The sequence below is a fragment of the Pygoscelis adeliae genome, unplaced genomic scaffold (genome assembly GCF_000699105.1).
Source record: "Pygoscelis adeliae isolate BGI_AS28 unplaced genomic scaffold, ASM69910v1 Scaffold108, whole genome shotgun sequence".
NCBI lineage: Eukaryota > Metazoa > Chordata > Aves > Sphenisciformes > Spheniscidae > Pygoscelis > Pygoscelis adeliae.
In genome coordinates this window covers 3,963,956-3,975,937 of record NW_008825498.1, presented here as the reverse complement: position 1 = coordinate 3,975,937, position 11,982 = coordinate 3,963,956, and the positions used below count along the sequence as shown (strand labels likewise).

Here is an 11,982-nt window from a genome sequence, read left to right as displayed (position 1 = left end):
TAACTTACTGGTTCCATGCTAACGTAACAGAAGATGAGCCATCATCATGCTCTCAGCAAGTGCTTATACTATATAAACATACATAGACTGTATATACGTCATAATGGGGTCTTCCCTAGCTATTGCTTTTTTTCTATTACTAAACAGTCTCCACAGAATGAAAACCTACAAGTCTTTCAAACAGTTTCCTACTCGATTTATTTAAAAACAGTGGGTTCTTCACATTAACTTGATCTTGCGTGTATTTGTTTTGTAATCCATTAAAATTAAAGTGAGAGGCAAGTTGATAATGTGCAGTACTGCTTGAAGATCTGAGCTAGAATTAGAATATTTTCTCCACTGTTTATCTACTTATTAACCACTCTAGTCACATGTAATTCTCTTTAAAGTGTTGTATGCTGGATTTACATATGATTTGATTTTTAATGAATTTTAGAGGTATATTCCTGGGTTTAGTTTGCAAAGAGCAATCTCACATTTCCTTGTAACAGCCTGTTTTTTAGGATGGTCTCATGAATAAAATTAGTCACAACACTGCATTTCTTGAGCTATGCTAGGAACTTGGAGGAAAGGGCATTTTCTGAGCCCTGGCTCTTGGTCTTGATTTCTCTCAGGTAGCAGTGGATCTGGGGTACTTTGCATGGGCTAAGGAGGTTTGCAGTTGCAGTGGACTTTCACAAGGTCTGTGTCACAGTTCAGACCTTATCTCCTCACCTTTCAAAGGCTGGGCTGCCATTTTCGTCCGGAAGGCTTCACCACCTTCGTAGTGTCCTTGTTGGGAGAACACTAGGTTTTGAGTGTTTTACCATTGAGTGTGTTTCATGCTTCTTTTTCATTTTTGAGGGAGTTTCAGTTTTGCCCTTGTATAGTATCTGAGTGTAATGTCCAACAAAATAGTTCCCATTCCTGAGGGTTTAGACAAAAGAGTCTATCGTGTAGAGCTGCCTTTTATGCTTGGCTTTCTGATGCTAGATTTTACAGATTTCTGTTTCCCTTTTGCTGTTGGAAGTGCTTGGGTATGTGTGCCCAGCTGTTGCTGATCTAGTACCTTTGAAAAGAAGGTTTATTGCATGCTGTCACATGCTGATTTCCTATCGGTACTGATCAGTTCCATACTGATTTACCTCATTTTCACACTCGAGAGTTTTGGCATGCAGACCCATGTAAGGACCTCTTCCTGGGAAAGTACTGAACTACATCTGCATCTGCTAGCAGTGGTACATGGTCACACTACTGTGTGAATTATTCTTGCTCTGGACAAGGCTAACTCAAGTACGGACATCAAGTCATGGCACAGTATCTACCATGCTCCTCTCTGGTCCAGTTTCTGTTCCATTGACTTGAGGTGATACTGTTTTTGGAAGTCTTCACTATGTACAGATTTGTCTGTATCTACCAAGGTGTTCTTGGAACATTTCTCGGAAGAAACGATCATACCTGCAAACTGGCCTCACGTAGGTAACACTGAGCATGTGTGAATATCCAGGACATTGAGGTGGTATTAGTGTGTGTTGGACTCTGATAGCCAAGTATAAGAGCACCTTGTCCATCAGTGTACCAGTTGTTTCCTGGGGCAGTACCAAGAGAGGATAAAGAACTTGAAGATGCACTGTAACGATGTCTGGGGATGATAGTAGACCTCCCAGACATGGAAGAAAATCCTGCCTCACTTTTGGCACTTTGGAATCAGCACCAAGAAGGGTACCCATAAATTTTCTGTTGGGAGAAGAGAAGGATACTCCATTCAGACTCAGGATCTGAATACAGACCAGGACATGTCTGAGACTGTGCTGGGCATCCAGATCTCTTTGTAGAGACAGAAACTCCAGAGACAGCAGCCAAGTGGGTTTGGGAGGAGAGAAGCTCAGGAAATAAGGGAATCTACACAAGGTATGTTACTGCCATGGTTTGTTTTGTTTTTCTTAACTTTGGGCTTTGTCTGCATGCTTGGTGGCTGGGTTCATATATGTGCCACTGTTTTATTCGTAAAGTGGGTAGATGCAGGGGTTTTATGGAGACGGAAGGCACCCATCCATGTGATTTGTTCTTATAGCAAAAGTGGCAACTCCACATCCCTTTTTTTCCAGTGGATGCTGTCAGGCCCCAAGCATTAAGAGAGCTATGGGGAAGTTATGGTTTGGCTCATGTGTTGCTTCTGAATTATAGGACATTAGACCTGTACAGCTCCCAGTAACATTTCAGCCTCACTTTTCTAGCACAACTGTAATTATTATTAGAAATCAACCTACACCCTGAAGCAACAAGAGACTAAATTTCAGAGCAGAATGGTGAACAGTGTAATTTAGCCCTGATTTACCCAAATTCACAGGACTAGTTTAAGAAGATTTCTTTGTTTGTTTGTTTTGTAAGGACACAGGTGTCCAAGTGCCTAGGTTGGCACTGACGGTAGAATCCTGATCTACCTTGATGCTGGTGTGGATTTGCTTTTGTGTCTTCAGCTCGGGCACGCTGCTTATCTTGCTTTGAGAGAAGAACAAGAGCAAACTCACCAGTCTTGCACCCTCCACACTCATTCTGTTAGGACTTCTTTCCTTGACTACAGCCAGATGCAGGTTATCTTGAAGCATTTTGCTGTCTGTAGAAAGTAATCCAGTATGAGTCTGTCTGTGGTGTCTATCCTTTGACTCATTTGAGCAACTACTCACTCACACATTCTGATATAAGCCTGATATATTTGCCTGCCCTCCTTTCCCTTCCTCGCCCCCAAAGAAACAAAGGTGACAGAGGAGATCATTATGATTATGTCCTTATCACTTAGAATTTGAGCACAGGGTGTCTTCCTGAAAGGCTCTGAAAATCCACTGTGAACTGAGAGGTATTTTTTGTACTGAATTCCTCAGTATAGAGAGTTTGCTGCAGTTTGTCAGTGTCTCTGTTAACCATTTTTTCCTATGTTTCATTTCAGATGCTACAAATTTACCAAGGGCACAGTTGGAGAATTCTGGCTCCCTAGCTGAAGCATTTGATCAGATGTCTGGCAACATAAGTGATGATTCTTGACAAATTTTCCGGTCAACAAATGGAAAACAAGGAAAACATGTTGCTTTTTGACTTCTAGAGAGACATGGGAAGGGACAGTGGAATTTACAAAATGCATTCAGGAAAATGGAAGTTCGAAGATGATAAACTAAACTGATTTTCTGATTGCCAAGACAAGTCTAGGGAAGAGGACAGAGAAACTATGGCAGGGAGACTGCATAATGGGGAAAAGAAGCTGGAAGAGCAAGAGTTCCAGCAGGAGCTCTTCAGGGAGTACATGCATTGCCCGAAGGCAGGCTGCACGGTATGTCCCTCTAAAGGTCCCTATGCATGGGCAGCATGTACCAGCTGCTCAACACAGTCCTTTGGTAAGACGCAAGACAATGTTTATGAGACTTTCTTCTGGGTCATCCCCATGGTCCTCAGCCCTTACCTGTGATGGAAAGAAAGGGACAGGAATCCACACAATCCCTGTATTCTTTTTGTACTGCTTTCTGGTAACTAGCTCCCAGTTGCTGGGGCATTCTGCTTGTTTGTTTCTCCTCTGGGGTTGTTTGCATAGCATGCTTTTTGCAGCTCTTCTGCACGTTTTCTGTTTTAATAAACGTATTTTCCAGAATTTCTTACTCTAAGAAATAACTAAGAAGAATTTTAAAGCAACTTTAGAACAGTACCATGTCGAAGTGTAGTTGCCCCTCTACCTCACTGTAGGACAGTGTCTCTCATTTAAAGTATGTCCTGGCATAAGCATTACTTTTGGTTAAATCTGTTACTGCTACGTAGCAGAATCTCCTTCCCAAACATAGGTCAAAAGTGCTCTCTTTGTTCTGTTCTGTAGATGCAGTTGCTTGTCCCAAGTCTCAGACAGTCAATCTGATGATAGTGGCCTAGTTCTAAGCCTTGCACTTGTCTGGGGAACTATTTAAGATTAATTGGTCATTGCTACTGTATTAATGACAAATATCATCACTGGAGATGAGAGTCCCAGTCAAGCTTTTCCAGTGATGTTAGATGATTTTTCCATATAATGGCAGTGCGTGTCTAAGTGAATATCTTCTTCTGGGCCATATGAAAAGAACAGCTTTTGATTTGAATAGTTTATAACATGAAATTATACCCAGGTAAAAACGAATCATGCCTTGATTTTGAAGTGCATCCTAGAAATGGTTGTCCTTTTCAGGGAAAGACAGGAGTTGGAACAGCTCACAACTCTTCAGAGCTCTAGGAAGCCTCCTACAAAATGCTGACAAGCAGTTATCTGCAAATGCTGTTCCAGGAGCTGTTGGGTAGGTCCCCAAAAGGCTGTGTGCTCAGGGTGTGTGGGCATGTGGCAGAACCCAGACTGAAACAGGATGTCTGGCAGAAAGGCATTACACTGTAACTGCTTACACTGGTGCAATGTAAATTGATGCACCTGTTTCTCTGAGAGGTAGTATGACAAGATTTTTTATCTGGAGAATGGTAGTCTAGCCCTGAAGCCCCCACTGTATGCTTTGGACCCTGTGCAGAGTATGTTTGCAAATTTGACCTAATGGAAAATGTTGATTGCTGTTTCAAGATTTTGCATTGACATTGCTATCTTTACTTTAGTTTGTTTTTAAACTTCTTTCTACAAACTGTTGCCTTACCTATATGTGCTTTGTTGTGCCAAGAAGCAGATTTCCCCATAAAGCACTTTTCAGCTGATAGATATTATTAGTTTAATACTACATGAACAATTTTTAAAAAACCCAACACTCTTCTCTTTGGAAAAAAGTGCCACAGAGCCAATGCATATGCCATCATCATTCGCATTCATGTGCAAGTCAGAACAGACGTTGAACACATCACATGGATTTTTGTCCTTCTCTGGTTTCTGTGGTTGGGAAAGCAACAAAAATGTTTATTTTGCAGTCTATCATGATCTGCAGCAACTGGAGCTATGAATGCATTATTGTAAAACTATAGAAGATAGTGCTGGCTTGCAGGTGTACAGACACGCACATAAATACACACATCTCTGTCTCTGCACCATGAATGTCCAAGCACTTTAGTTCAATGTTGGTTAATATACAGATAAATGTTCAGTCGTTAATGTATACTGGAGTTGTACAGAAAGACCCTGACCACTACTGGGACCTAAAGAACAAATATGCAGCAAGAAATTATTTTGGTTGCAAATACAGATACAAGTGTCACAGGGTGGGAGGACAGCATGGGACAAGAATAGATGCTTGTTCAAGAAGTTATTAGCAGAGTTTGAAAATAAACCCTACGTCTCCAAACTTCCAGCCTGGTGTTCTGCCACTACTCTTGGAAATACCACTATATGGAAAATACCGTATCTCCAAATGATCGGTTGTGTACACTTGGCACCACTACTGTTATGGTAGGTGTACAAGTCTGGTTGGAAGTAAATTAATTTGCTCTATGCTTTGGAAATGGCACTTTGTACTTTGTAGCTGTTTCCATGAGACATCTTTATTATTCTTTTAATCTTATGTTTACATGCTTATAACTGAGTACTTTTAATGTATGTTTAGTATAAGAAATAGTGGCATCCTGAAAATAAGAATGTGTTTATTCTTCATGATTTGTGGTGCTTACTGTTTTATTTTAACTGCTCTTTGTATCCATGAAACAGGTTGCCACTGAGAATTTTTAATTTAATAGAGACATGGGAATTAAAGGCTGTCTTAATTTTACTAACAAAATGAGGGTGAGAGAGAGGACAAAGACGGAATTTTATGGTGGTGTTAAGTGAATCAGTGATAAACTATAAATCTGTGTCATCTTTGCCAATTTGGGAACCATGACCATGATGTAGAGTTGTTATTTATTTTATGCAATAGACTTTTCTCAGTGTATCGTAGCTCTTGTTTTTCACATGGCAGAACGGAAGAATTCCGTAGCTTTACATTTCTGATCCATAATGTGTGAAATTTCAAAGGTTATGTTTCATGATATGAGTTTCAGAATGTAGACTTGACATTTATGGAACAAATAGAAATCTGGGATGATGTTGCTTAATGCAACCAAGTGTTAAATATCTTTGTTGTTCATAACTTAATTTTTAACATTCTTAGCATGTCATGCATTTAAGCTCAAATGAAAGTGGTTTTCTGCATTAATGGTTTATCTGTATGCTGCATTTTTTCATTTTGAGTTGAAAGGATGTGGGAAAGAAAAATAATAAAAAAATATCCCAAGCAGCAGTAAAATCAGAGCATAGAGCTTGACATTTTGCTTCTGGTGCTTTTTTGGGGATGTTATTTTTCCCCTCTCTCCAGTTACCTTTTAGTTTATATTGTTTCCTTTCATTCCTACTTCAAAGACGACTTTATTAGTTTTTACTGAAGAGAGTCAACCATTTTGTCACATGGGTGAAGAAGTCTTTCCTGTGTTCAGATCAACTAAATATTAAATTATTATTCTTAAGAACAGATAATGGCATTCATGAAACCTCCAACACACTGCTTGCTATACTCCAGCAGGGGCATAAACTCCCCAAACAAGAGAAGGAGACTTGCTCTTGTCACCTCTTTATAAAACCTGCTTGGAATTAGATCACTGTTAATTGCATGGTGTTTTTCTTTTGTCATCTATCTTCAGAGTTTGTGTTCTCTTAATACTCATCTTATGTTATTTTGAGTTCTTTGGATGAAAATGGATTGATAGGTTACTTAAAGATTTGGGCAATAAAAATAATTTCATTAAACAAATTAATTATGCCAAGCCCTGTATAATGACCGTGGCAGCGTTATTCAACAGATGGTCACAGGTTCATTTTTATGAATGGGAATACTGGGAATTCTCCATACTCATTATGTGCGAGAGATTCACAGATGTCCTTTGCAAATCTGCTTGTGAAAGGCTGGATGTAAGTACTATATTTTGGTGGTGATTTTAAGAGAGCTTTTAATGTTTAACTTGTATACCACATGAACTTTCATTGTCTTTCTCTCCTTTTTTATTTATGTGCTGTACAGATAGAATGGTAGTAATGTTTTACAGAATACTTCAACAGTGATCAGTTCTAGGAATTTACAACTTGCAGCTTTTTTAACTCAAGCATTTAGCACAAAGTGATTGAATACATTTGAAATGTAAACATAGAGTCTCATTAAAGAAAAATATACTTTATGTAAGCTATCATATGTGCTATATGTGTTTCTCTCTCACTTTCCATAGTAAAAATGACACCTTATCATTTGGTAGATATGGTAGGTAGATCTTGCAGTTCTATAGGAAGCCCAGCTAGGACGTTATATATCTCTAAATATGGATGAGATGCAAAAGGCTGTGTCAGTAGAAGATGCCAATGTAGTTTGTGTTAGTTACTGTTTCTGTATCTACAGTGAGATCTGGAACCATTTTTCTTTGGAATAAGTTATAAAATTCCTCATTTTCCTCAGGGCTAGTCACAAATTTGACTCCTCTACTTTGTGTTTATTCCCTTCACCAGAAGAGCCAAAACTAGAGATTTATTTCGTCGTAGTCACTAGGAAAGCACTAAATTAGCTTGGTGCACTAAAAGCTCAATATAGCAAAGCGTTTGGTGTATGTTTCACTTTGAGTAATCCCATTGACTTCCCAGCTAAGTAGAATTAATCTTGGCATACAAGATTCTTTCTTATCCTACAGTAGTCTTGTGTCCTAAAATTAATATCCCTCAGGCTAAGCATAGAGAAGTCATATATTTGTCCTCAGCAGAAGACTGCACAGAGTGGCCTTGCTTTATACTTAACTCCTTCTAGTGTTTGGCTTTACTAGTAACTAGGCATCAGTCAGCAAATTCTCCCTCTGCTGGGTTGCTTCTAGTGTTGTCTTCCAAAGACTTGTCTATCCAAAATTTCAGACCCTGCAGCTTTGAATTCAAAGGAGAATTTAACACAAAATTATTGTGATTAGCTGGGAATATGTCCCACTAAACAGGATGACCGAGCAAAATCTCTGCCATCTCTTTACTCTGCAAATCAAATGTTAGATTATTTACTTGATACTTTTGTACCCTCCTCCCCTGCCTCATATCTTTCCTTTGACAAATGAAAAGATAGAGAGGCATGGGGAAGATTATTCGTCTATTCTCTGGGCACAGCATAATTCATTGGCACTTTGTGTTAAAACTTTGACTTAGATTTTGATGTCCACATGGTTTTAATTTTTTTTTCCATTCCGCAACCTGTCTTTCAGGTGTCCACATGTGTGTAGCTTTACTGTCAGCTTGAGTCATCCCGTAGAGACTGATTTCCAAACTTAACTATGGGCCCTGCGTCATGATCGGTTCCTTGCGTTGTGAAACTGGAGGAGATGGGGGAGGGACTGGCAGTGAAACAATGAGTGTTAGGGAAAAAGAACCCTGAAAAGCAAATTTGTGTTAAAGGCAAATGGTGTCTTTAAGGTGTGTGCTTGATCCTCACATGCTGAGGTGCTTAGCCTGTGCTCAGAAGTGGGCTATGCCTCAAAGTGAATAGTTCTGGTAGCAATGTTTGCCTGCTCCCAGCTGTGTTCTCTTGTGGCTCTGAGTGTTCGGGGAGTGCTGGGATGAGCCATGCTGTCTTGCATTAGTGCTCTGTGAGAGTGGGGTGGCCTGTGCTTCTTGGAAGTGCCAGATCAGTTGCATAAATATGTGCTTAAGGTCCACAAGTGGCCTTCCTGTAGCATAAAAGAAGGTAAGTGGTGTGCCTGACAAAGATTGGGTACCTCTGACCTTGCTCCAGCAGCACGTGTGTCACCTAAGGTGTACAAATGCTACCTACCTGTCATTGATGGAGGATACACTGCTGCTTATTTTCTCTCATTTGTGGGAGTTCAGTCTAAAGCATTGAAAATCAACTGTGAGGCTTTACAAAGAATCTACCTTTGTCACAGTGGCTGTATAAATCATTAAAATGGTATTTCCTTATGGATGCTGGCAACAAGGCTATTATCCCTGGTAGAGGTGGAAATTGTCCTGAAAGGTCAGGGTGGAGGAGAAGATGGGTCGTCGTTTGGGCTCTTACTCATTTGTCTAGGGAGGATGACACAGAGCATGAATATTTCTTCTCTTTGCTCTTCATCAGGCAAATCAGGCTGTGGGGCATAACAATACAAAGTCTGGGTTGTGCTTATATTGGTATGCTGTTAGCGCAGAAGTTGGCTGTCTTTTCAGTTAATTTTTAGTGGACTATTTGTTACTGTCTCAGTGGTATTGCTATTAAATAAGGATCACCTGGTTTGACACTTAGCTTGGCAGGACTGTGCACTGAGGGTCATTTTTGGAATTGTGGGGCATTTTTGAGAAACGTTTTGGAATTTTCTGTCCACAAGTCTGGCTGTGCTTGCTCAATACCAGTAGGAATTTTCTGTCTCAAAAATGTGTGAAGTATAGGCTGTTCTTCACGGCTTTCTGCTTGCTGCTTTGGTTCGGTGCAGATCTGACCAGCTTCCTCTCTTTGTTTGATTTCAAGTGTTCTAATTTTCTTTTTATTGCACAGTGCTTATGTGTCTTTTAAGAAGTGTACTATAAAAGGGGTTATTTTTTATGTGTGGCTTGATTTATTTTATGTTGTGTAGTGTGTTATTTAGAGGAATAGAGTGATATCGATTTTTTTTCAGAGATTTTTTTTTATTTAGCTGTGTGAACATTTTAGAAAGATATTACAGATTAATTGAAGTTACAGACTTAAACCTTATAAGGCATCAATCATTCATGCTCATAAACCTACATGTTTTTACATGAGATAATGTTCCTTGTTGATATAGTATTACTTTAATAAATCCCCCCCAACATCATAACACAACTCTGTCATGGTTTAACCCCAGTCGGCAACCAAGCACCACACAGCCACTCACTCCCCCACCCCCTGACCCGGTGGGATGGGGGAGAGAATCGTTGAGATAAGAACAGTTTAATAATTGAAGGAAAAAAAATAATAATGATAATAATATTGTAATGAAAAGTGTGTGTGAGAGAGAGAGAGAGAGACAAAAACCCAGTGAAAGAAAAAAAACAAGTGATGCAACCGCGCACCACCCGCTGACCGACGCCCAGTCAGTCCCCAAGCAGTGATCGCTGCCCCCCGGCCAACTGCCCCCAGCTTATATACTGAACATGATGTCATATGGTATGGAATATCCCAGTTTGAGTCAGCTGTCCTGGCTATACTCCCTCCCAGCTTCTTGTGCACCTCCTCACTGGCAGAGTATGGGAAGCTGAGAAGTCCTTGACTTAGTATAAACACTGCTTAGCAACAACTAAACATCGGTGTGTTATCAACATTATTCTCATGCTCAATCCAAAACACAGCACTGTACCAGCTACTAGGAAGAAAATTAACTCTATCCCAGCCGAAACCAGGAGAAAATCACAGTTATAAAAAGCGAGTGCACAGTAAGATTGCAGAAAAATAGACAGGAGGATAGGAGAGATCTGTATTAAGCCCAGCCCATTCTGATGAATTCCAGAATTTTTTAATGCTTGCAAAGGTATTAATTGGCAAGTATCCATATTTGTATGTTTTAAGATCTTTTGAATCAGATATCATTTTCCATATAAAACAGTCTGACAGGTATTTGCTATTTCTAATCTTTAAATATTTTGTATTACATTATCAACCCTGTATTTGATCCATTTATGAAACACAAAGCACTCCCATTTGTAGAGATTTAGTCTTGTATCATTTTTCCCCAGATTTGCCAGAACACCATCATGTTCGTGTTCTGAAGGTTAATGCCCAAAGTCAAGCAGACAGAAGCCAAGTGCTGCAAGGTTTCCAAGATTAGGACTGATTCCCTTCACAAAAATAAATGATTCCTGCCATGTTCAGTGATTTTGTGCAGCACTACTCACGGCTGAGTGAGTGCATCAATACTGTAGTCCTTACATGCTGTACATACTGATGACACTCTGTGTTAACTTGATTGACTGAGCAGTATACTGGAGAGGATGCACCTGCGAGAGATGTGCAGACATATATATTTTTATTCTGGTTTTGAAACATTTATTTTGCATTTTTTTTACTTGGAAGTCTTAGTTTCACATTCCATGGGTTATCATGTTGTGCTGTTAAGGTAGAGCAAATGGTTACGTGCTGCTTTGTTGTCAAAACTGTATTGGAAAATGATCTAAGGTGCATCTTCTTTCTCTTTATAACCAAAAGCCTGATTTTATATTTTAAAGAAAAATGACATAAAGGGGACGAGTGTGAAGTCTGGCAAGTCAGTAGCTATGTAAATTATGCTAATTTTAAGAGATTCAGTTTAATGGTAGAGAAATGTCTCATGTAATTCACTTATAAGCATTATTTTTTGTTACATTTTTATGTTTTGTTATCGTTTTTGTAGGCTTTAAGACAACAGCAGAAAAGAAGAAATGGAGTCTCAATGATGGTAAACAAGACTGTTCCTCGTGTTGTTTTGACACCATTAAAGGTGTCTGATGAGCAGTCGGATTCACCTTCAGGTAAATAGCTAAAGGACCGTTTGCAAGATCAGCTCTAGTCACAGAGCCTTCCTCTGAATCAGCTGTGTAGCATACAGAATTTGGAACTGCTGAAATAATATTTCCGCTTGATGGCTTTGTTTAACGTCTTTATTTCTTTATCAAATCGGGTGTCTCAAGGATGGAGATTTTTCTTTAATAAAGAACTGAAGGCACACAGTAAAATGACAATTGGTAATAGCAGCAGCTTTAAAGGAATGCAAAGTAACATTTTGTTTGGCTCTGGAACTCTAATGGAGGACCACATGCTGGTATTCAATATTTCCGCTTGATGGCTTTGTTTAACGTCTTTATTTCTTTATCAAATCGGGTGTCTCAAGGATGGAGATTTTTCTTTAATAAAGAACTGAAGGCACACAGTAAAATGACAATTGGTAATAGCAGCAGCTTTAAAGGAATGCAAAGTAACATTTTGTTTGGCTCTGGAACTCTAATGGAGGACCACATGCTGGTATTCAATGCCATAAAAAGTGGGGGGGGGGGAAGGCAAGCTTCTCTTTGAATGGGAATTTGTGTCTCCT

At 39.5% G+C, this 11,982-nt stretch overlaps 1 protein-coding gene across 1 annotated transcript in view; it reads left to right on the top strand.

Moving 5' to 3' along the window:
* ASXL3 (additional sex combs like transcriptional regulator 3) overlaps positions 1 to 11,982 on the top strand; it is a 109,596-nt gene that overhangs the window by 52,060 nt on the left and 45,554 nt on the right. Inside the window, exon 6 of the mRNA XM_009331428.1 lies at positions 11,305 to 11,422. Coding sequence (XP_009329703.1) covers positions 11,305 to 11,422 — 118 coding nt within the window. The remainder of the gene's footprint in view (positions 1 to 11,304; positions 11,423 to 11,982) is intronic.